Raw genomic sequence first — 25,001 nt, 5'->3', positions numbered from 1 at the left:
CGACTGCAGTGCATTTTTGACCGCAATATTTGAATAGCAACGGCGCCGTGCGAAGTTGGAAGCGGGGAAATCCGCGTGGTACCGTAGAGTGCAGCATACGCCGTCAGCCTTTGCGTTTCTTCAAAGCGACCCGCGAGGCCAAGACCGCTCCGAAAGTCACTCCCCCTGATGGCGGCAGCTTATTTAGCCTAACTTTGTCACGTGTATACAACCGACAGACGAGACAGCTGCTCATGGACGCCAGAATAATTTGTCCACTGTCATGTCCCCACTATCGAGCGCGCTTCAGAACGCGTTTTACGAGCTCCCGCCCTGCATGGAGTGCACGTCCCGCCCTGTACTACGGCTCCTTTAGAGCATCTCAGTTTCTAACGAAATACCGCTTATAACGAAGTATATGCCTGCCCCGATGACTTCGCCATAACGAGGGTCTGTTGCTTTAAGACTTGGAGAGCAGCGACGTTACCCTGCTCACGGATTGAGCAAATCACGCAGTTAAGTCACGAATCTCGGCGCAATAGTTCAAGGGCCGCCTTTTGACACGTTTTCTTTCTGCGTAAGTTACTCAGTAGTGAACCTATCATGTGTAGTAGTGTTGCAATATCGGAGTAGTTTAAATGGGCGTCGTCTTTCTGTTTCTCGTGCAGACGTGCTGGATTTCGACAACTCCTACAGCTGGCTGACGGACAAGAAGCTGGCCTACGTCGTCAAAGTGCAGGCGGCGGACGAGAGCCATGTGCCTTAGGATGTACCAAATAAAGACGTTTATATTTGTGTGCACTGGTTAACTGGACTCGAAGAAGAAAAGCAAGGCCGTACTAGTCAATTATGCTTCTGAAATAGCAAAATAGCAAAAAAAATGTCGCTATCGTACCACAAGATAAATATCAGAACACCAGGACATAGATTAATACAGGACATGTGGCGCTGGCACCACCTCGAAGTTGTCGCACCAGCCAGCTTCCTGTGAGGTCATCAATTTGCCAGTGCCTGCTCGAGTCCAGTTAATCGTTAGTCAATAAAAACTGCTTACATTGTGTTGTTAAAGAATCACGGACTCCGCCTGGCAAGTTTGGGGAACTTTTCTTGCGCTAAGACTGCCCTAACACAAAAAAGCAAGAAACTTTAGACTCCATTGCCACGAATTTTTCTTTGGTGCTGCCTTCTAGCCTGCTCAAAATATAAATAAAGATTAATTCATCACTCACTCACTGAGTCTTACGTCTCAAGGCTGTACGGTCTAAGACAAACTGCTTTATGGCGATAGCAATTATATGGACACTCCAAGGGGACTTCTGCCGTCGGCGGCATCGTCGACGTCGCCGTGAGGTTCCGTATAAAGTCCGACGGCGATGAAATCGTCGCCACGCGCCGTATGCTATATGTGCGAGTTAAAGCGCGCGAGGGACGCGCGCTTTCACGAGAAGCGGACGGGCGGCGGAGAGCAAACGCAACCTCTTCCGTCGCGCGAAAGGCCGCGGGGGGACGGGAGGGAGAGAGAGGAGGCGACGTTTAGCTGCGGCACCAAATGCATATTTATATAAAAATGTTGCGAGGCGAGAAGGTGCTCAAGGCTTCCGACGCTGCTCGACGAGTGACCCGCTCTGATCTCGTCGAAAACCTCTGAGCCGCCCCCAGAGGCACTGGTAGCACCGGCAACAGTCACCAACGCCGCGCACGTTCGGTGCGAACGAGGGCAAAACACCGATGGCGTGGACAGCAGTTCTGTGCGTTGCTGGTGCTGCCAAGTTTATACAGCTGATAAAACTACCATCCTTATTCCGTATAGCTCTCTACTAATTTGCTATCGCAACTGATGTTTCGCCTTTCGGGTGAAACTGCGACATTTTTTTTAGTTAGATTGATTTACAACGAGGCCTTGAACTGTGCCACCATACAAGCATCGTTTCCATGACCGAGCGCCTTGCGATCAGCAATGATCGCAACGTCCAACATCTGTCCAATTGTAAGTTTTCTACTTCACTGCCACTGAATGAATTACTATTATTTATTTAAATAGATGCATAAAGAACGACACAGGGAGGAAGAGAAGAGGCTGGGGATTGTCTCCTGAAAGGAACAGAACACCACGCCTACCTGCTTCGAGAGGAGAGAAAAAAAAAGAGAGAAGGAGAGATGAAGACACGCCCCAACACGTCGCATCACACAAAAAATATGTGCATTTTTTTACAGACGACAGTCTAGCCCCAGGTTGAGAGAAATTTTAGTACAGCTTTGTGAAATTCTATCGAGTTGCCGCGCGACCTTTAGGTATTAAATAATTGAGGGCATTTTGGGAAACAATTTCGGAATGAACCAGTAAACAAATGAACGAAAATACGCAGCGCATCGTGACCTATCCGGCTATCTGAATGTCATATCTATGACTGAGGTGAAACAAATGCTGATCTCGAGAGCACTGTGCAATCGACCAATAAAAAGTCAAGGTGGTTACGACACAGCTGCTGGAAAGAAGAGGCTTTTTTATCAGTCAGTTTCTTCAGTTCATGACCAGACAACGCTCAATCTGACTGGTTCTGCTGGTTAGGTGAACGTTCTCGTGTTATCGGGCATGGTAAGTAGAACACGTAATTCTACCCTGATGTATAGGTTTCATCGCTACTGTGTAACCGCACTTATATGTAGCTTGCGGTGATGTTCCCTGGCAAAAAGCCCAGACATGGAACTTGCCAAACACTTGTGCATAATACAACGCATAGGATTGGTTCCCTTCCTGAGGCAGAAGGAAAGATTGCCCACCTACAATTCATTCATTCATTCATTCATTCATTGTCCTACTACGCAAATTTAAGCACTTCGTATACCTTTGAGAAATGCTCGTTTGAAACTAAGTAAAGCACACTTCTGCTGTCACTCAACCAGTCCTGAGATTTTCTAACGGACTGGGCACAATGCCTTCCTCCATGGATAGCAGTCATGCAACAAAAAAAAAAAAAAACGTACCCTCCAGCGTATAGACGCATTACGAATGCAAATAGCTTATTCAGCTACGTGTTTATTTATACAATGATCTTGCTCATTTTATAAGATTTGACGGTAGTAAATGGACGTTTATCAGTCTAAATAGATCACTCAGAGACAAGGCAAAAGAGGTTGCTCTTCTCGCGGCTCCGCAAAGGTCACTCAACTGCTACATTAGCTATCTTGAGTTTGTTGAGAAGCTCGCTTTACTAACAACTTTGAAGGCAGCGTTTTCGCGCCTATCAAGACATTTATAACGATTGCGATACGCTCTGAAATTACATCCGTCAGTTCAGTAAACGACTGATTTTAGCGAAAAGCGCTGCAACCGGCAGTTTCATGCGACGTGTCCCACGAGCACTGCGCCGTGACGTCACCGAGACGGTAGAAGGTGCTCCCTCTCCTCGAAGCGAGAAGGACGCGCTATAGGGTGTCGACTGTCAGTCAGGTGATTGCCGAGACGAGCGTGCAGTCAGTGTCACCGTCAGAAGCTGCGAGGAGCTATGAGCGGGTACCTGGGCAGCTTAAGCGACCGCCAGCAAGCCGCGTTAGATCAGGTGAGTGTTTCATCGCGTCGAACGTTTCAGCGGACAATAATTTGAATGCAAAGAACATGGAGCTTTCAGCTATCGCGTGAAAACGCCGGCAGCTGGCGAAACTAAAGTTTCCCGCACGTGTTACTGTAACCGGGGCTTTTATTAAACCTATAACGAACGTCGAAAGAGGAAAGTCATTCTTGAGTCGAAGGGATTGCTTGCTTAGTGTGTGTTTTCTATCTACTGGCGACATGCAGGAACGGTGTACCTTTGGTTTGCGAAATTCTTGCAAAAAACCCGCGTGAGATAATGGGAATCGAGGTTTCCGCTTCAATTCAACTTTATGAATTTGGCGACTGAGATATTCATATAGAGACGTGGGCGCAGGAATACTTTAATTATGGTTCGTGTATTCGTGCGATTTTTAAAGCATGCAGCTGATGCCACACGCGAAAGGTGAGCGGTCCCCGATGGTGGGGGATGCGTATAAATTTTGGATGAAGCCTGGAGCTTGCAGATAGGTGACGATCTTAATATTTCCCCCGCTTTACAGTTTCGCAATGTAGTGGAGGACGTGCGGAGGGCCACGGACACAGACGCATTCCTACTTCGCTGGCTGAGAGGTAAGCTGATGTTCTGTCAGGGGTCGCACCGGCCTGAACCAACGTAAGCTGAAAAGTGCGCCAACATCTTTCTGGAGAAGCAGTTGACAATGATGATATTCCTTTGGCAGCGCGATATACGCGAGCTCAGGCGACAGGTCACATATTGAAGCACAACATTCCCTTTTACTAGCTGAGTCATATCGAAAAAGCAAATCGTAGCACAACAGCGTTGAAACTAATACACAGTCAAGAATACAGCACTATGCTTTCAACTAATGGTTTATATTTTAAAAACTCCCCATTACATCACCAAGCTAGAGAAGGGTTAAGCAGAGAGTGCCATCCTAATGTGACAAATACTGGTTGTTGATAATATGAGAAATATGTATCATTATGCTTGCCACCTTTGAGAGAAGCTGCAAGAAATAAAAGAAGAGCCACCGACAACTTCTTAAGCATGCTAAAGTAGCATGATGAGTCAGTGGCCCACTTAAACTTCATGAACATTACTCTACTACAGTAGTGAAGTTTGGGAAGTTTATAAGCTCCAGTAGGGAAGAAGTATGTACATTCACGGGCACGCCCACCTTAGTCTAAATCCATAAAAACATATATTGCCGTGGTGGCCAGAATATTAAAATCATGACTTCGTGTTCTGCAGGAGAACGTCATTCGTCGGATGTTCAATCAGGTGTTGTCTTTAAAAGGAGAACCACACTTCGTCAGCTGTGTTGAGAGCACAAAGCGCGGTTCACCTTTGAAATGGCGAGTGAAACCAATTGCAGGCTAGGGAGAGACAGAGAAACGAAGGAAAGGTGAAAGACAGGGCGGATAACCAGAGCATAAAATTGGTGTAATTCAGAGAATTAACTTAGGAAACATAGAAATGAACGTTGAAGCTAGGTGATGTCTCCCAGCTGCCTTTTGAGCACCCATAGGTATGAACCACGCTTTATTAGACTGAATCGTCAAAAATACTCTGCGATTGAAGGAGGGCGACGAGTTGCTGACAATAAGTAAAAAAAAAAAAACGTGTGTATTGACCAGCTCCTCACATCATTGAGCTATAAGGGGTGCCATTTTATAAACTACCTATGACAAAATGATGTGTAAAAATAAAAGCACAATACTCATCCAATGTTCTAACTTCGGATCGTTAACTTCAGCAATATTATGCCTTCTGGATGCCTGGTTCGTCTGACTGCTTGGTTTCAAATCAAATCAAATCAAATCAAATTTATTTCACATCCAATACATGATGTAGGCGGCACAAACAAAAAGCCAAAATCAATCCGGCTTGACAGGGGTCTGCGCGTCTTTCAAAATTGTGTAAAAGTAAAGAAAACAAGAATTAGCAACCGCAATCAGACATTGTTAGATAACATTGTACAGTGGCAGGAGAGAAATCTAAACATGCACCGTGTATCGTGGGCTTCTCCCACGATACACGGTTTCTGTTTTATTTTTATAGATTTCGCTAGCTTCAAGGCATGATTAAACCAGAGACCCATTTTCCTCGTTACAGCACGAACCACCAAGTCTCAAAAACACGTGTGTAATCAAAAAGGTATGCGGTCAATAAACGAAGAAGCATTGAGGAAAAGTAAGGTGCACGTCGCACAGCCGTACATACTTCAGGAGCAGACAGAGTGGCTCAATCAGTCTCGTAATGGCGGTCCTCTCAGCCCAGCTGCATACCAAGTAACCGGTTAGACGTTGACAAATTGTCTCATTTTTGGCTGAGCGTGTCCAAGTTCATTTCATATAAGCTAGAAGAACTTGTAGGTGAGCTAGTTGGTAATCCATCCAGGTAACTTGCTTCAGAATGCAAAAAAAGCCACATTCACATGTACGCACGCACTCACAAACACACAAACAACCCACCTGCTACGCACAAATAGCCAGCAGCAACGTGGACAACTGGGGGATTGTGATTGCCAGGGAAGGAATGTCGCTTGTCAGTCCTGGTCGACGTAGTGGGAGAGAGTATCTGCTGCGGTACGGATAGAGAGAGAGAGAGAGCGATAGAGGAAAGGCAGGGAGTTTAACCAGAAGAAAGTTTCCGGTTTGCTACCCTACACTGGGGGGGTATAGGAGTTGGAAAGAGTGCAAAAAACACAAAAAAACAAACACAGGTATAGGTAACAGAAAAGGCGTTCTGAGCACAGACGTTCACACATGCCAGTCGATTTCAGAAAGTGCCTTCTGATGGTGTTGAGTCTCGTCGATGTTGCAGGATTATTTCCTCCGATAAACGGGCATCCAACTGGTTCAGCACGACGGAAAGCGATTGTCTCTGCACACTGTATTGCGGGCACTGACAAAGAACGCAACCAATTGTTTCCGCGTCCCCACAATCGCCACATGCTCGCCTCATCACCCTATCACCTCATTTCATGCTCGGCGATTACAAAACTTGTTTTGAAGTCAAGATGGGGGCCGACAGGTGAAAACACACTGTAAGGTAAAAGTTGGATGAACAAGGAATAGGTGGAATTATATACGGATAGGCGGATCGAGAGGTGGACTTCTTTTAAAACGTTCCTGCTGTTGACCGCTTCCTTGATGGTGCTTAACAATTTTTAGGCTTCCTACTTGCCCGAGAACTTGTACACTTCCATGGAGACCCGCCATAGTGGTCTGATGGCTAAGGGGTTGCGCTGCTGAGCACTAGATGGCGGGAGGAAATCCCGACCTCGGAGGCCGCCCTTGGTTGGTGCTGCCATGTAAAAACGTCCGCGTACCGTGCATTGGGTGCACGTTAAAGAACCCCAGGTGATCAAAATTAAGCCAGAGTCACTCACTACGGCGTGCCTCATAATCAGATTCTGGTTTTGGCACGATAAACCCAGAATTGACTTCCATGCATAGAAAGAAAAGGGGGTGCTTGCTTAGCCTTAAAAATGTGTTAGCACTTTAAGGTCGAGCTTGCGCCAGTACATTTGAGTATCGCATCATAACGAGAAAACATTCGGCGTAGGAGTTTGTCAAGTTGTTGCTTAAGCATTGGTAGGGCCTTTAGGTCAAAGCCATCATTGCTGCAGTGAACGCATTCCAGCAACACCGAACTGCTTCACAAAGATTAAAAGGACAACGATAGAAAATGAAAATTGAACATTGGAAAGAGACCGTACCCAAAGAGGCTAGAGCGGGAACGATGAATTCAATGTCACACAGTTTTGACATTGTCGAAACGTAGGCAGTTGAACAAACGTCTGATCAGCAGAGAATGAAGTTTACGCTAGTGCCTTATTTGTGTTCCGAGTTCTATGTCACCCGTCTTGCCTCTTCGTAGAAAATATGGCCCACCTTCCGTGAACCTTCCCAGACGATTCCCAGAATAAATGTGCTTGAGCACGCCTGCAATCCGCAAGGATTGTACAGTGCTTCTTTGCGATACACGATTATTCCAGTGCACGGCATATACGAATGATATGTACTTAAAGGGTAGTGCTGCGGTTTCTGATAGAATATATTCGGGGCATGACTGTTCTATTCTAACAACCTTCCACACTAACATCACATGAAGCATGTGGGCGAAGCAGCGCCAGTTATCATTCCGCTATGGGTAAACCCAGCCTGTACAATAATTTGCTCGCTCGCTCTCTCACTCATGCACTCGCTCGCTCGACTCTTAAGTTGAAAATGGGGTTCGAACACCAGAATACCTAGAGGAATGCAATAGCTTGACTTCAGAGCAGATTTACTTGTGTCGTATATTCTTTGTCTCGTGCTTTGTCTCGTGCTATTCTTTGTCTCGGTCGCCTAAGGGGGCTGCTTTCAAAGAAATAGTGCAGCTTAGATGTACCGATCAGTGGCCTCAACTCTATCGCGTCACTCGCATGTGGTGGTCGGAATGCAGCGCGGGACTTCGACGTGACCAAAGCGGAGAAAATGTACCGTCACGTGAGTACCACTAACGGTCCTCTTGCCACAATGGAATACGCTGACAACTTGGGGTCTGTCTGCTATCCCCGTCATTTTCCGGGCGCGACCATCTGAACCCAACTATTGCTAGAAAACAAGTGTGCGGGAATATTGAAATCGTTGAATCGCAAAATCATAACATTTTGAAAAATCTCGCTCGGTAGCCCATGCTAAATTCAATCTCATGCCAAAAAGTTCTTGCTTTTGTAGAGAGAGAATTTCACAATGACATAAAGGTTGAGAGAGAGAAAGCCAAAGAAAGACAAGGAGGTTAGCCAGTGCAAATACCGGCTGCCTACCCTGTGCTGGGGAAAGGGTTAAAGGTAATGAAAGGTGATAAAGAAACAAATAAAATATGAAGTAAGAAAACTTAGCACAATAATGCGACCCTACGCGCTATAACGTTCAAAGTCGGTCGCACAATTCACAAGCCCTTAATAACTTCAGCAGAGCCATTAAGACCTTGAGTGCGGAAACCTTGAGTGTAAACTGTTCGAAAAATATTCACAATACTCGATATTCTATTTGATTTGATTCGTTCCTGGCACTGTTCAATTCCTATTCGGCTGGCTTAAGACACTTTTCGATTTTCATTTGATTCGGTCTCAAAAAACTGCTGTTCGCACACCCGTAAAGAAAACAGACGAACTATGGTAGGGAAGTACACGAACCTAATATATATCATTTGACATGCGTTGGCGTAAGGAAATGAAATAAATTGGCTGGTGTGAGTGGGCAAGGCGTTACATAATACCAGAGAATGTATGATCATGTCCCTACCAACTATCAATTAAATACAAAGTAGATGACAAGATGCGCACAGTAAGTACCTACTCCTGCTGTATGCTTGATAGCTGCGAATAATCACAGGGAAAGGAATTAGACATAGCTGCAAAATTCCGTATGTCACATTAGTCCCGCGGGTATGGTGATATCAAAAAAATAAGATTACTTTACTTGCATGCGGGTGACAAATATTCGTGTGACATATGGTCAGTGTTTACATCGTTAGCCGAATTGAAATGTTATACATATATCCGTGAATAAGGTGATACCATATTTGTTGATCTCAAATGACACGCTCACCCGAAATGTTTTATGGTAACAGCTAGTTTGTAGGTAACATTGTTTCTGTCACGTAAAAGAGGTGATAGAGAGATACTTAATGTCACGAGGAATCTTAAAAGGATTATTAAAAGCGGCATATAAATAGCAATAATGGGACATATTTCCGTGTAATATAATTTACGTTATATTTATATTACGCTGCGCATAAAGTACAACAATATAATTCGAATTTATCACCCTTAGCTAACCATTGCGCGCGGCCTGTGGCAACGAAAAGCATTTTACACTGCGGCTTAAAAACTATTACTTGTTTGAAACCATGACATAAGTACGCCAAATGTTTGGTTTAGACGATAACTCGTATAGTCACGTAGGCTCGCAATCAAAAAAGAAGTTATTACGCTATAACTGCTCGTAAGACTAGCTGTCGGTCAGTCATGATTTCGGAGATATCATTCGCGAAGATCCAATGGAAAGCAGGAATTGCCAACCAAAAAGCTTCATGCATTGGTCTCCTGGTTCATGCTGTGATGTTTCGCACAGTGTAAATATTAGGTCCGAATTACGTTAGAGAATGATGCACGAGTTCTCACAGTGATTTTGAACATCTTTTAACTGGCTCTTCCAACGGCAGCATCTCGAGTGGAGGAAAGAGAATGGAGTGGACGACATGCTGCATAGCTATGAGATTCCTGAGGTAAGCACGTTCAATTGACCATAAATTATACGAAGATGTACGTGTGTGCTGCTTTTTCCACTATGTAAAATAATTGCAGGCATCTAAAAAAAAAAAGCTTTCCGTGCCTTGGTCTGGCATCCGATGCTTCTTGTCGCGTAATAAACAATAAAGAAGTGGACTTTGACCGAAACGAACTGAACAAATGTGATGAGGAGACAGGCGATGTCAACCGAAATCTGAAGCTCTAAATCTCCTGCTTTTGCACCTTCTGTATTCGTTCACGTGGTGTAGCCGTAGCACCACGCACAATCAAGAACTCTTAGAGTTTTATATTCTAAATATGACATGTAGGACGTGTGGTTGGGGAGATACATAGCACTTGACGGGTCAACGCAACATGTATAACAGCATCGTGCACAGACGCATACATTGAACACGTAGCTTGGCGCTGATAATATAACTAAGCTCATTATTGGAATTTATTGCTTAAAAATGCACACTTGCCTCTTCAGTCACTGCTTTAGCGTTTTCGTATGATTGTTTATTTTAAACCAAATTGATGCTTCCTTGTGCTGTTCCATGCGCTTCGCCCTGCTGACATTTAGATACCATGAGGTAACGATTGTTGTGTCTTCCTTGACACAGCTTGTGAAGGAGAACTTTCCTGGCGCATTCCTGCACCCGGGAAAAGACGGTCGGCCTGTGTGGATATTTCCAGTGGGCTTAGATGTTCACGGTAAGCACTCGCTCTTTGCAGCGCATGGCAGAAAGTAGAAGCAGCTGCTAAACTGCGTGTAGCTTTATTACGTCTGAAATGCATGATCAGTGCGAGCCTTGGTATACTTGCTTTCCCGCAAATGTTCATTTGTTACAGCGAAGGTTTCCTTGCCGCTTCCTTCGACGTTCCCGTCGCCTCGCCGCCGCCAAGGCGGCAACGGCGGCAACAGCAGCTGCTGCTTTTGTGGACATTGCGTGACGCTACTAAGATGACATTACTTCCAATATGACGCACGCATTCGGCAAGATCCGCTTTGATTTGCCCCACATCCTTTGTTTTTTTGCACTATGCCCGGTACCGGCCAATCGTCCAAGACTGCAGCCAGTAGTGATGACAATGGTATGACGAGAATGGCGTGATGACGACATTTCTTTCAGTATGACCCACGTATTCGAGGCGATGACAGTGAAGACTGCAGCGTCGTCATCCATCAGAAGCGGCGGCAGCAGCAGCAGCAGCAGCAGCAGCAGCTGCTGCTGCTACTGCTACTGCTACTGCTACTGCTATTGCTACTGCTACTGCTACTGCTACTGCTACTACTACTACTAGTAGTAGTACTAGTAGTAGTAGTAGTAGTAGTAGTAGTAGTAGTAGTAGTAGTAGTAGTAGTAGTAGCAGCAGCAGCAGCAGCAGCAGCAGCAGCAGCAGCAGCAGCAGCAGCAGCAGCAGCAGCAGCAGCAGCAGCAGTAGTAGTAGTAGTAGTAGTAGTAGTAGTAGTAGCAGTAGTAGGAGTAGCAGTAGTAGTAGCAGTAGTAGTAGCAGTAGTAGTAGCAGTAGTAGTAGCAGTAGTAGTAGCAGTAGTAGTAGCAGTAGTAGTAGTAGTCATCCGTCATCGTCGTGGTCTTGGACGATTGGCCCCTACCGGACATGGTGCCACCAAATATTAGATATACGACCAGCGACTGCTGTTTTTGACAGCACAGCCAAAGCTACGGGCTCGAGCTGGCACGTGCGGAGCTTCTCATTTTGTATTAATATGCCAAATAGTGCCGACGTTTCGATGGCGGTTTACAGGACCAGGAAAACCAAACATGGCCACCAGGAAGCCAAAACTATGAAAAGCATGTAACGGAAATCGTTTTCTTAAAATCTTTTTATTTGTTATAAGATAAATCTTGAACGTAAAAATAAAAATCAATAATTCGTACGATTACTTTTACGCTACGTAGCTTCCAGTTGTTTGAATTCGCTGACTAGACGCAAATGCGCAGTAAAAAAAAAAAAATTCGTCGGCCATTTCTCTGCCGGAAAATGGGGGTAAGCGAAGCTTGTCCTGGGTTCACTTTTTGTTTGACTGTTATGTTTCTTGTGAAGAACTTAACCATGACCAAGGGAAGGTCAAGTGATCTGTTCGGCGTTGGCGAAGTGCCGCAGCTTCAGCGGCTCGTACCGTAGGATCGGCCCGTAGACGACGCGCGCTTTCACGGGTGATCCCCCGTCGCACTGCCTGTTGTTCGGGGATACGCACAATGCGCGGCCGTCCCATCGGTTTTCCGAGACTGAACTTCCGAAACTGAACTTTCCGAAAAGGGCAGAAAATCCCTTTCCTGCCCTTCCCCTCCCCGGCGTAAGGGAAACATTCTGATTGGCTGCGCACGTGGCGTGAGCGCGCGCCGACGAAGCTGGCACCGTGCCTAATTAAAGCCCCTATAGGGGTTTTATGCCTAATGACTCACGCTCCGGCGCCGGCCAGCCGCCGCGACAGCCACAGTCTTATTAGTGTCCATCGGCGGCGCAGGCTAGCGTATACAAGCTTCGCTTGAATATGTGTGCTTCGGATCCGCAGCTTTGGCTACGCTGCCACAGAAAGTTGTCGCCGGGTGTAGTGCGCATTGAGGCGGCCCGCGGTGGCAGGTGACGCAAGTAAGCGCGGACGTGAACTCCAACGCTCAGCGTACATCGTCGTTGTCATACCGTCGTCCGAATTCCTTCCTCATGCCGTCGTGGTCGTTCCATCGCCTTTTTCTATCGAAATAAAAATAAAAGAACGAGATGTAGTCACCTTATAATGATAAGATGCGGTCGCCTTTTCGCATAGCATAAACAACAATGTAAGTAATTAAACATGTAGTAATTAAAGAAGGGGGGGGGGGGGGCAACTTCCCAGGACCAAGAATTCACAGCACACAGTGATATACCCACACGAACATATAGCTTAAAAGGCGAAGGCAAGTCGTAGGCTATTTATTTATTTATTTATTTATTTATTTATTTATTTATTTATTTATTTATTTATTTATTTATTTATTATTTATTTATTTATTTATTTATTTATTTATTTATTTATTTATTTATTTATTTATTTATTTATTTATTTATTTATTATGCCCACAGGGCCACACACACATGACGAGGACGTGATGCAGTCTGCGATGACCAGGTAACAGATGAGGAATACACACTGATGAAATAATGCACGCACAGAGATATTACAATCAAAATTAAGTTTCAGCACAGAACACAAAACAGTACCCCACATAACATACAAGAGCTCAAAAATACAAATAATGGAAACACGTTGTAGTTATATTGTGTACCATTCAGTGCGGCCTCTAGCACTCGTTAAGGATACCTGTGTCTTCGAAAAAATGTTCGAGTGCGTTCAGTGCTTTTCGCTGTGTTATTTTCGATGGTGAAGGGCCCACCAACTTTGCACGTTGGAACGGTCGATGAGGATCGATGGAATGTAGTTCTTGTTCATATGACCGTAGTGTTTCCAGTGTTGTAATGCCATTTGTTTGTTTTCATTGCGTCATCGTCATCCGGTCATATTCATGCCGTCATGCTATGTCATGCATGGCATGTGAATGATGCAGCTCCACGTGTTTACGTTGAGGGAGGCGGTTCCTAGTGAAAATGTGTCAAACTGGGTGATGTAGTCAGTACTTGCAAATGATCGCTACAACGAACAAAGTTTTTCACAAACACCAATGAGAGCTTCGCTTTAAACCAATTCCAGCTGCACGTGGGATCCGGAAGTTATTGTTTTGCAATGTTATGTTCATTGGGTCACGTGTGCATCTTCCACAGCGCTCCTGCAGGCGTTGACACCCACCGTTATGAGGCGTCACACCGTCTACCTCACTGAGCAAGCGGAATATCTAAAACGGGATTCCTCAAAAAAGGTAATTAAGATTTAGGTTGATTCTATTCCTTTATTATCCGCCGCGCAAAACCAGCCGGTCTTTGTGATAACGTACACGGGACACTGACGAAGCATGAAAGGGGAAAGAATTTGAATGTAGTCTTTACATTATGCCCCCCATAGGTGAAATCGGCTATTGGCCCTCCAAGTATCCGGACAGTATTCTACAACCCTATTAAAAATTACTTTTTGTGGTTCTATGCGCCAATATCAAGACCTGATTAGGAGGCATGCCGTAGTGGGGGGGACTCCGCAAAATCCGCAAGGTTGTAATGTTTTCTACGTTTTGGATGCTCTCATAGAAGGTTTACATGATACTTTTTGCAATGCGCTGTGCAACCAAGATTTCTACTTCATGAAACCTTGTCCACCATGTGTGTCTCAGCCAAACGCACCTGGTTGATAGAGCACTGGAGATTCCTCAAATTCAAGCTCTTTATTTTACTTCAGGCGGTCTGCGTTTGTGGTTTCCTGTGGGTGGCATACTTAGCCGAACTTCCGCGCCTCACTGTGGGCGCCCCTTGGTTCGCTTAGGGAATTAGAAGAAATTTTTTCAACTTCAATGTTAGGCTTTCGAGGAAAGCATGCGGGTTTTCCTTTTCGTGGCGTTATTTACCTGCTAGAAGATGTATGATGAATTTCCCTGTCGTATATTGTCATTACAGTGGTGAATAACATGGCGACATACGGAGTTCTTGTAATTGCGTTCCCTGCTTATATCACTGGAAAGCGCGAAATCTGTGTTTTCATGTCTCCACCTCTCCTCTTTTTGTTTTATCTCCTCGGAGTTCTTGTAATTGCGTTCCCTGCTTATATCACTGGAAAGCGCGAAATCTGTGTTTTCATGTCTCCACCTCTCCTCTTTTTGTTTTATCTCCCTCTCTCTTCAAGATGGGCAAAGAAATACACAGTCACTACTTTGTGGCTGACCTGGACAAGTTAAGATTGCGACAGGTATACTCCTGGCAAGGTAAGGAACACCCTAACCCTAATTAACATTCGAGTAAGTTGTTTGCAGATTCTAATTAACTGTAGGCGGCAATGAAAGCTTAAACTAGGATGAGGTGCGCATGAACGGGGGACGCAACAACAGCAGTTCGTAGGCTCGTTATATCCTGGCACATTCCTCAAATCGAAATACTACGCTACCACCGGGGATTATCGAAAGGGACCTACCATAAGTAAGCAAAAGCCTGAACTGTAGCTCTTGGATGTTCATTTCTCTTTGGAGATTGGCGGAATTGAGCTGGTTTTCCGTCACCGCATTGGCGGAAAGTTCTCACCGCGCAGCTTTCACGACAAGTACAAAGAGCTCAGAAATTAGTTCCTGGTCTACGTTTGCGTGGCAGGTTGTACTTTCGAAATATTAAACTATTAGTTCGTCGGAAGGTGACTTTTTAGGGAGTGAAACAGTTTTATTCAATCAATTTTCTCTGCACGCTCAGTGGCCAATAAATTCATGACAAAAAAAAAAACGATATTACAGCCCCCTCTTGCTCTCCGTCCGACTTCTCACTCTTGATGTTTGTTGCACTAATATCTATTTACTAACCAACGCATTGTGAACTTCTTTGTCTTTCTTTTTCTCCTGCGTCTTTTTCTGCTAATTTCGAAGTTTTATTTTTATAGGTATGGTTTCGAGACATGCAGCCAGCTCTTAAGTAGCCAAATCTTTAAATTTCCGCCCAGCCAATAAGCAGCATCAACAGGCGCGGCGTAAGCGTGTATAGCTCCACGAGCTTGCTGTTGTTTCAGGTGATTGAACCTAGCGAGATCAATGTCTTTTGTGATTGATGCGTTCCCCCCCCCCCCCCCCTACCCTTTTTTTTTTTCGCGTGTCCATGCAGTGTTAAAAGCTGCAAGCTATACTCTACACATACTGGAAGAACTGTATCCCGAGAGCGTCGAAACGTTTATTATCATCAACGGTAAGTTTCCCGCTCTCTGTCTTCCCCCATTTTCTATCTTTATTTGTGGCTGCGGTCCTTGAAACAGCAGGTCGTACCAGTTGTTTCCAACCATTGCGATGCACATGAAGACAAAGCATAGTCCTATAGGCGCTTCCGCAGAACAATAAAATAAAAAGAAAACACAGAAATTATTCGGGGGAAGGGGGAAGGGGGGTACATTTGAGATTGGCTCTTACCACGCTATTGACTATAGAACGATATAAAAGAAAGTTGAACAAATTTTCTTCGCATTCTTAGGGCTTTCCATGAGTTAGCTTATTTGTGCCAAGTTACAACGTACCATTTTATATTATGTAGCCTTACGAGGGTGTCATGAGAGGTATAGTCACCACGTACCGGTCAAGGGGTGCTATACGGCGTTTTCAGTTATCACTACAGCGTCAGCAACACAGACCGCTACGGGCCCGAGGATAGTAAGCCATCATTCGAAACGATGGCAATCCAAGCGTTATCGCTCGTGTGAGTGTAATGTATTCAGCTATGCCGAGCTGAAGCTTACGAATTTTTAGGCTTCTGATCTCGATCGCAAACATGTACAGTCACACGCAGAGCATGCGTACTTGCGCGTTTGCATATCTCGGACACTCTTGCCTCCTTTATAAGAGATCGGAGGTGACACGGCGAATGGTTATCGCGTACTTCCCATTTGGCTTCCACCACTCGCTGCGCTGTGTGTTCTGCTCGACTGTGCTTTAACGCAGTAGAGCACAGAGCTTTAGTGCAAAGCTTTAGCTCAACGTGCACTTTAGCCGTCGGTACTATAGAACTCGATTCGCTCAGGATGTCTAATACCAGTTTCAGGATTAGGCAAGTCATTCGTTTGACCAGTTTTGTTTCACCAGGTTTCTATTGCAGGCAATACTTACTGACTTGCAGAAATTAGGCTAGCTTGCCGCAAGTCCGTGCACGTTCGCCATTCTTCTTACTGGTGACGGTGAACAGAGCTCTCCGAAATTTCCTGCATTGACGATTCTGCAAGAAATGACGAGAACCGGGTGTGATGCCGCTTAGAAGCAGCTATTTCAATTTTCAACGAACAAATGATTACTTTCAGGAGACCTGCTTTAATTTATTGCTGTCGATCCCTTTTAGTCTAATTCAAGCTGTGTTTCACGTGTTTTTGTCGTCGTGTCATACGGTCGTTTCATAAAGTGTGTAAGCTTTGCACAAAACGGCTTTGCCACTGACCGACAGACTTTCTGGCTCTTGCAGCTCCAAGCTTCTTTCCTATCCTATGGAAATTTTTGCGAACACTAATGAGCCAGAGGACAGCCGACAAATTTGAAGTCTACGGAAAAGGCAAGTACTGCTGAAGAACGCTTTCTGTGGTCCCTGATTCCCCATGTCTTTACTATATAGGATGGTTCGCCGTAAATTTTTCAATGCTTAAAAACAGTGCATTGGAAATAAAAAAGGGCATATCTTCGGCGGCACATTCTTTTCATTCCGGTGGAAATGATAAGTTGAGTGACAATATTTATTTAGTGGTTCAGTTAACTGAGCCTACCTAATTACCATTCAATTATTAACATAAGAAGACGTGTAGTAAACGTCGAATTGACTTATCAGTATTAAAGGACCGAATTGAGTTTAAGTACGAAACGTCTAGCCGAGCAGTGTACAAACTCCATCAATGCCGTGTAAAGCGCGTCAAAACGAAGGCGCTTATTAAGCGCCGCCGCTATCGAAAAATAAACACGTGCCACCTTACACCTCTGTGGTACGGCGCATGAACAGTCGACCTCAAAATTTTACGGACCATGGTATATGATAAAAAGCTGACTATTTCTGCAGCCTCACAACACAGCCTGGCATGCGCGAATACTAGCATATGAGAACAACATTGTGGTGTACGGTTTTACTAGCTATACTGGTACAGGCTGCTCGGTAATTCAGCGTTTTCTGAGATCTTGTGGCCCGTAAGCTTTTGCGCTCAACTGTACTTGTGTGTGCTATATATCGAAGCTAGACGGCGCGTATATCGCAGCAGGCTGCTCGTGTGCTCTACTTGTAAAGCATCGAATGTGTCTGTACTTTGTTAAGTTGCGTACATCACTTCATCCCTCGCAGAAGACGGTTGGAAGGAGCGCCTCCTGGAGATCGTGGATGCGGCAATTCTTCCCGCCCACTGGGGTGGAAACATGGTGGGGCCCGACGGAGACCCGATGTGCAGGCACAAGGTTGGTCATTCTATTCTGTAGTCTGAATGACTAGAACATACAACACGACCGGAGGCTCGGTTGGTTCCGACGAGGTCACCTCTGTAAATCCTCAAAAACTTCCACGAGCTTTGTCTCGCGAGCTCGCTTGTGTGGCTGGCGAAAGCACGAAGGCAAAGCCCGACTTAGGCCACCTTGACGGCTGCATCGCTTAACCTGTAAACGAAACTCGTGACATCTATAGTAAAGCCGTCATCATGCATTTGCGCCACTTATTCTTTAACTTGTAATGCCAAACAAGAAATTAGTATTAATTTCTGGAATTTCGGTGCCCAAACCACGATCCGATAATGTGGCACGCCGCAGTGGGAGACTCCGGATTAATTTTGACCACCTGGGGTTTGCATTTTGCCCTCAAACGCGGCCGCCGCGGTCGGGATCCAACCTGATATCTGGAGCTCAAGAGCGCAACGCCACAACCACTGGGCTACCATGGCGAGCAATTCGAATTCTTTGACTCATACTAGGCACTTTGTGGTACGTAGGCATGTAGGTTCCTGTCGACGCGTCGTTTCGGGCTTCTTCAATAAAAGAAAAATATTACGTGTGAAATCATGGGATTCAACAAGGGAGACCCCGATGCTCTATTCATTCAACCTCAGACGCATGCATTCTCCGCACGTGCCTACGCCAATTAACACTCCAAGATGATTGGCGCTTGAGTGACGTCGCGTAGCAACATTTTTTTTTTCCCGGTTACCACTACATTACGAGTTGGAGCAATAGCAACAAAAGGCTCCATCATCAATGTTAGCGCCGCAGAGAAAGAAATATCTGGTCAGCGCCACCGCATGTGTGGGGCGTATAGGGCTGTGAAGAAACTGTGAACAAAGCACACCGCCGTTATTTTGATGAGGACGTTGTTGTCAGGTGATGATGATGAATAATTGCCACATTTTTATAGGAGCTAAATGCGAAAACACCCGTGTACTTAGATTTAGGTGAACTGTAAAGAACACCAGGTGGTCTAAATTATTCAGGAGTCCCCCACTACGGCGTGCCTCATAATCAGGTCGTGGTTTTGGCACGCAAAACGCCATAATTTAATGCAGTGACATCCCTTTTAAACGAGGTTGTTAGAAACAGTTGCCTACCCTGCTTGAACTAATGGGGTAAGCTATACATGCTTCTCAGTCTGGCATTTTGCCTACACCTCCGTAATATTTCCCCCTTTCTTAAAACGGTATCTACCTTGTACAGTTACCTACTCCTGCAACGGAACCATTCCCATCAATCTGTTCCCAGCTTTTCTCCGCCAATACCCTAAACGTCTCTTCGTTATTTCTGTTCTGGTAGGCAGCGCAATGACTTACAGTGATACGAGACAAAGAACCAAATGCCAAAAGCGCTGTCTCGACCGCTGACCAGTTAATGCTTCTATTCGCTTTGGATAGCGGTTCTGTAAAGAGAACGTTACCTATGGGGTCTCGCTGGATGAATAACTAATTCCATTAGGACGTGCTGAGTCGTCTCCGGATTTTCCTGCTGCAGATACCTGCCTCATGCTGTTGCGAATATTTGCTCCGGTATGCTTTTGACCTCAGGCAACCAGCTCGGGCCTCAAATGGCAAGACACTACTCTTTGTGTTATCGTACAGATTTCCCTTTCTAACCTCTTAAACTGTCGCGCTTGTAATTCTGCATGGTTCTTTATTTCCATCCCTTGCATTTTTTTACTGTATTTTTTTCTCTCACTTTATTTTTGATGACTCCTTGTTGTCTATTTGCGTTTTCAATTACCCTGTACCTTGGTTGCCCTCTTCCTCCATTCTGTGTCCGCGCGTTTGAGGTGCGAATATGTGTGCACTTCAGTCGCGCATTATTTTCATTTTCCGTGTCTTCCTCCAAAACAAATTTTTCTCTGCACTTTTTTTTTTCTAATTTCTAATAGCTCGAAAGGCACACTCTGTCTGAAGTGCTTCCAAGCAGACTCATGTCGGCTATCCGTGCGACGGTAAATAGGTAGATGTGGTGCCCACGATGGTCCGTTAATGCAAATCTTATATCTTATGAAAACCTCTGTGAAGGCCGCCTAGAAGGCCTCGATCCTGGGGCTGCACTGCGCGGCACCACGTGACGTGGTAGCACAAGAACATTGGTCTACGGGCCCAGCAAGAGATGACGCCACTGGCGGAGGTATCACGTGTGTGTGTGTGTGTGTGTGTGTGTGTGTGTGTGTGTGTGTGTGTGTGTGTGTGTGTGTGTGTGTGTGTGTGTGTGTGTGTGTGTGTTGTGTGTGTGTGTGTGTGTGTGTGTGTGTGTGTGTGTGTGTGTGTGTGTGTGTGTGTGTGTGTGTGTGTGTGTGTGTGTGTGTGTGTGTGTGTGTGTGTGTGTGTGCGTGCGTGTGCGTGTGCGTGTGCGTGTGCGTGTGCGTGTGCGTGTGCGTGTGCGTGTGCGTGTGCGTGCGTGCGTGCGTGCGTGCGTGCGTGCGTGCGTGCGTGCGTGCGTGCGTGCGTGCGTGCGTGCGTGCGGTGTTCTGAAGGCTTAGACATTCACTGCAGTTTAGTGGCGATACCGGGCTCGTGCAGAACCTGCTCGGCACTTTCCGCACAACTCTGCACAGAGGTGTTCGTAGTTCAGACTCGTGCGCCCCACAGAGGGTCGCTTGCCTGCCCCGCCGGAGCGCTTAAAACGTGGCAGGCGACCCTACGCTATACCGGGGTGTCGCGGGAAAGCAGCAGTCGATGCCGTTCTCACGGTGGGACGTTGGCTCCTTGCAACAATTAGCTGAGCCTGGCCCTGATTTACCCCTTTCACAGAATGGGGCAGTTGCTGACAACTCGAACAGATGTTGATCTCGCACGTCGACCCACCATCGCCTAAGCCTAACAACCAGAATGCTGGTCTTGTGAGCAGTTTTATGGCCCTTGCGTCCATTCGTACCAGCACGACTAATACTTGCGCAAGTGCATGGAATACCGTGAACTCGTTTTCGCAAAAAGCGTGCACCGGCTGAAACGAATGGCGACGTGCAGACGACGTAATTTTGCTCTAGTGAAACGAATAGCGAGCAGGAGTAACTTCTGAACTATATAGTCATCAGGAAGTGCAGTCAAATCCAATGGACCTGTTGAAAAGAATGCGCAGTACTCGATAGCTATTTAGCTGTTGGCTCGTGCGCAGGTGAACTACGGAGGCAGGTTTGAAGAAGGCGCAACGTCTGCATCATACGACTCCGTGTTCGATGAAAAGGACGCGCAGCAGCAGACCATCGGCCGCCGGGACCGCTGGGAGCTGGCGGTTGACGTGGCGGAGGCGGGCGCACGGCTCAGCTGGCGTTTTCAGACGGCCACTGGTGACTTGGCCTTCGGTCTGCGCGATCGCTGCGGGCAGGCTCTGGTCCCCCTGCAACGCCTTGAAGCATGCAGCCTCGTACCGCAGGAGGGAGCCTGGCACTGCGACACTCCCGGAACGTGTATGAAAAAAAGATTACATAGTGTCATCCAGAAAAAAAAAGCCTCATCAATGTTATCAGAAGGCGACAACTCTGTTTTGAATGGAATTTAGTTCATGCACGAGAGTTCTAACCTGGCCCAGTTAGATTATGTTCAATATGGCGGACGGCGCAGACAACAGGTGCGATTACAAGGGACAGGGTATATCTTGTCCCGTCGCCTTTACTGTTCGCCATACTAACTTCAGTCATGTATTGGGAATTAAATCAGAAAAAAAACAGCGCACAGCAACGATAATGAAGTGCCAAGTAACGGGTTAACTGTTTGTGTAAATGCATGTATTTACTTTTGATAAACAGGGTTGTGGTTAGAAGTAAATTTCGTAATTCCGGTAGGGGTTATCAATAGTCTTTCTTGCGAGAAATTTTGATCTTTGATTAGAGGTCCCAGCTCTACTTTAGCTTTCTGCAGCGCCTACGTTTCGCTGACGTTTTCTCTCTCTCTCTCTCTGAATACCTTGCAGATGTGCTCGAGTTCGACAACACCTACAGCTGGCTGAACGACAAGACGCTGGCGTACATCGTGAACGTAGACAGCCCAGAGCAGTTTCCTTGATGGCCAATAAACAACGGAACAAATATATGTGACTTCCTATAAAAGAACGGTCTCTTGATCAGTAATTATGGTCTCTTAGCCGACCTAGACATACCCAAAGTTGTTGTAATCGACGGTGGCGTCCGTCATAACGAGCCACACAAGCTTTGCAGAAACCACAGTGATTCTTTAGGCGAACACTGGAAAGGAACATTAAAGAGGGATTAAAGAGAAAAAATACATATTTCTGCCATAAAAAAGCCACTCTGACCGCGAGAAGAGTCTTGGTAAGTCAGAAAAGGCGCAATAACGAAAGACACTGGCTGCGAAGCAGCCGCGAACTTCCCGGAACAGCTTGCCGTGATGTCATGAATTTTGGGGGTGTCTGACCACCCCTTGGTAGTTTGGTTATGGGTAAAGATTCACTACAGTGTATTCTAAAACAGCTAAAGACTATACTGGACAAGTTTCGAGAATTTTCACTGCGTCACAACAGCTTCCATACGAAAGAAATATCTTTGCAATCCGTGACGTCACACTGAAGTACCGGAGCTGTGGTTGCGCAGCAAAATTTAAGAAAAGAATGCAACTTTAATCTATCTATCTATCTATCTATCTATCTATCTATCTATCTATCTATCTATCTATCTATCTATCTATCTATCTATCTATCTATCTATCTATCTATCTATCTATCTGATGCCGGGCGAAACGCCGAAAACACCCGTGTGCTTAGGTTTAGGTGCTCGTTAAAGAACCCCAGGTGGTCCAAATTAATCCGGAACCCCCCACTACGGCGTGCCTCATAATCAGATGGTGGTTTCGACATGTAAACCCCATTATTTATTTTAATCTATCTATCTATCTATCTATCTATCTATCTATCTATCTATCTATCTATATATATATATATATATATATAACTATCTATCTATCTATCTATCTATCTATCTATCTATCTAATGGCATTAACCGCCGTTGTGGCTCAGTTAGCTAAGGCGTTGCGCTGCTGGGCACCAGGTCGCGGGATCGAATCCCAGCCGCGGCGGCCGCATTTCGGTGGAGGCGAAATGCAAAAACACCCGTGTGCTTGCATTGTAGTGCACGTTAAAGAACCCCAGGTGGTCAAAATTAATCAGGAGCCCCCACTACGGCGTGCATGCCTCATAATGAGAACCGGTTTTGACACGCAAAACCCCAGAAAGCAGACAAAAATAACTAATGACATTGAAAATGTTGTCAAGTTCTTTGCCAGCTTTACCACAGCCATTTCATTGCCATATAAGTTAATAGAAGTGGGATGAGATGCACAAAATGAAAACGAAATTTCAGTGCCGACACGCTTGCTCGAATGAATGAAATGTAATGTAGGGACAACGTCAAGATATTTGCCTAAATGAAGACAACAAGAAATACGGAGCTAAAGAACAAATTAAAACCACGTACAGCGTGAAGGACTAGGAGTAAGAGAGACTGCACACACTGCGCTACGCGATGCAGTGTGTGTCGTCTCTTTTAGTCCTCGTCCTTCACTCTGTACGCGGTTCTAATTAAGAACAACCAACTAGCCCAAGCCTGCCTTGCCCTTTTTTAAGGAGCAAAGCGTCCTACATTTCGTGTTAGATGGTACATAGGGAACATTTATCGAGTAATCCGCACCCACGCGATTGTTCGAAGCATGCATCGTGGTAAATAGGGTCTGTTCCACGCACGAGCGCTTGTTGGTGCCAGCTTAGCTACATGTTCACTGCTGGTCACACTACATTACGTCGTCCAGTCGCGCCGCGCTGTGATGCATTACCGCGTGCAAACCACAAGGGAAAGCTTTGCCATATCTCCAAAAATTGTTTTGTTTTTCGACAAAACCTATTACCCAAGAGTCACACTTTTCGATTCTTTCCCGCACATAGTAAGCGAAACACATAGCACAACTATCATGCCTGCATAATGGTGTAACGACGCGAAGTACCACAACAACGAATGTTTGCATTACGTAATTTTCCGCCAATATCCCAGATACGCTGGGATATTGAAAAAGAAAACTAAGGTGTTGGCATTTTCGGAAAACGACTAACCGCGAGACGTATAGGCGAGTCATGTGGTGTAACGACGCGAAGCTGTGACGTAACGGATCAGAAGTACTGCTGGCGCTCCGGGCAAGAACGGAGTCCGTGCGTCGAGCACATCGAAATCCAGTCAACAGGAAACCGCAGTAGAATGCAGACTCTGCGGTCTTTGTCAGAAGCATCAAGGAGCTATGAGCGGCTACTTGGGGAGCTTGAGCGTGCGACAGCAGGCCACTTAAGACCAGGTGAGTGTCTCACGTCACGAGATTTCTCTCGAAAGCGCTTGTTCAGTGCATACATGGCAGCAACTTGGCAGTTGATTGCCGAACTTGCGAGAAGTGCAAAAAAAAAAAAAAAAACTGTGCCAATGTTTGATCATGTGACCATTTAAGGAAGGGAAAGACTAGAAATGAGCGGGAAATCTTAGAAGCTTTTCACATTGGAAATCAGAAAGATAATTGTCTCAGCGATACATCTTTGTGTTTAACAAACAACGAACGTGCCTACCTAGCGGGTAGGTAAAATGTGATCAAACTGGCACTGATGCACGTGTCTTGCGGGGAGCAGAAGATGCGCATGCGTCGGGTGTTGTGTGCGGCATGTTCATTGTGCGCTGATATCAATCCACATGTCTTGGAAGGAGGTGAAGATGCGCATGCGTCGGAGGTTTTGTGCGGCAATGTAAATTCCAACAAAGCACAGTTGAAAGTCCAGCATCCGTCCGTGTCTAACGCTTTTTCCTTGTGTACGCGTCCTTGTGTATTCGCTGGTACCCCTCTATTTCAAGTTCATCATCCACCAACTAGCCCAAGAGCTTGCTCTAATGGGGAGCTGTCTTTTGGGGTCAATGTTTCATGAAACACATTTTGCTGAAGTCAGATGAGCAAATTTTATATTAATATGAGGATTCCAAAATAAGTTAGCAGTCAATGCGACACCGAGATATCTGTAGTAACTTACTTTTAATACTCTACTACGTAAGTGTATCAAAGTGGTAATTTATGCGAGTCACTAGAATGTACAATTTATGACTTGGT

At 45.7% G+C, this 25,001-nt stretch overlaps 2 protein-coding genes across 4 annotated transcripts in view; both read left to right on the top strand.

The window, feature by feature from the left end:
• Window positions 1–848, top strand: part of LOC119461064 (SEC14-like protein 2) — a 28,000-nt gene extending 27,152 nt beyond the window's left edge. The window contains exon 12 of the mRNA XM_037722241.2: window positions 648–848. Coding sequence (XP_037578169.1) covers window positions 648–745 — 98 coding nt within the window. The 3' untranslated portion in view covers window positions 746–848. The remainder of the gene's footprint in view (window positions 1–647) is intronic.
• Window positions 849–3,194: 2,346 nt separating this feature from the next.
• On the top strand, window positions 3,195–21,960 carry LOC119462087 (SEC14-like protein 2). Of its 3 annotated transcripts, XM_049672542.1 has the most exons (12): window positions 3,391–3,539; window positions 4,072–4,141; window positions 7,986–8,029; window positions 9,753–9,815; window positions 10,443–10,533; window positions 13,606–13,700; window positions 14,612–14,690; window positions 15,568–15,648; window positions 16,903–16,989; window positions 17,761–17,870; window positions 21,033–21,324; window positions 21,828–21,960. In XM_049672542.1, the coding sequence occupies exons 1-12, from the start codon at window positions 3,486–3,488 to the stop codon at window positions 21,917–21,919; spliced, it is 1,158 nt and encodes a 385-aa protein (XP_049528499.1). In that variant the 5' UTR covers window positions 3,391–3,485; the 3' UTR covers window positions 21,920–21,960. The 3 variants fall into 3 exon arrangements, with proteins under 3 accessions (XP_049528500.1, XP_049528501.1, XP_049528499.1); XM_049672543.1 differs by lacking the exon at window positions 16,903–16,989 and having other exon boundaries at window positions 3,195–3,539; XM_049672544.1 differs by lacking the exons at window positions 15,568–15,648; window positions 16,903–16,989 and having other exon boundaries at window positions 3,196–3,539.
• The last annotated feature ends 3,041 nt before the right edge of the window (window positions 21,961–25,001 follow it).

This window comes from Dermacentor silvarum, chromosome 8 (genome assembly GCF_013339745.2).
Source record: "Dermacentor silvarum isolate Dsil-2018 chromosome 8, BIME_Dsil_1.4, whole genome shotgun sequence".
In the NCBI taxonomy this organism is placed as follows: Eukaryota; Metazoa; Arthropoda; class Arachnida; order Ixodida; family Ixodidae; genus Dermacentor; species Dermacentor silvarum.
This window is presented reverse-complemented; position numbering and strand designations above follow the sequence as displayed.

Bases quoted from the DNA above. Each gene is read 5' to 3' on its own strand.
- LOC119462087 (XM_049672542.1), top strand. From the start codon at position 3,486: ATGAGCGGGTACCTGGGCAGCTTAAGCGACCGCCAGCAAGCCGCGTTA. The intron at 10,534-13,605 runs GTAAGCACTCGC...CATCTTCCACAG, and splicing joins AGTGGGCTTAGATGTTCACG to CGCTCCTGCAGGCGTTGACA. The intron at 21,325-21,827 runs GTATGAAAAAAA...AATACCTTGCAG, and splicing joins CTGCGACACTCCCGGAACGT to ATGTGCTCGAGTTCGACAAC.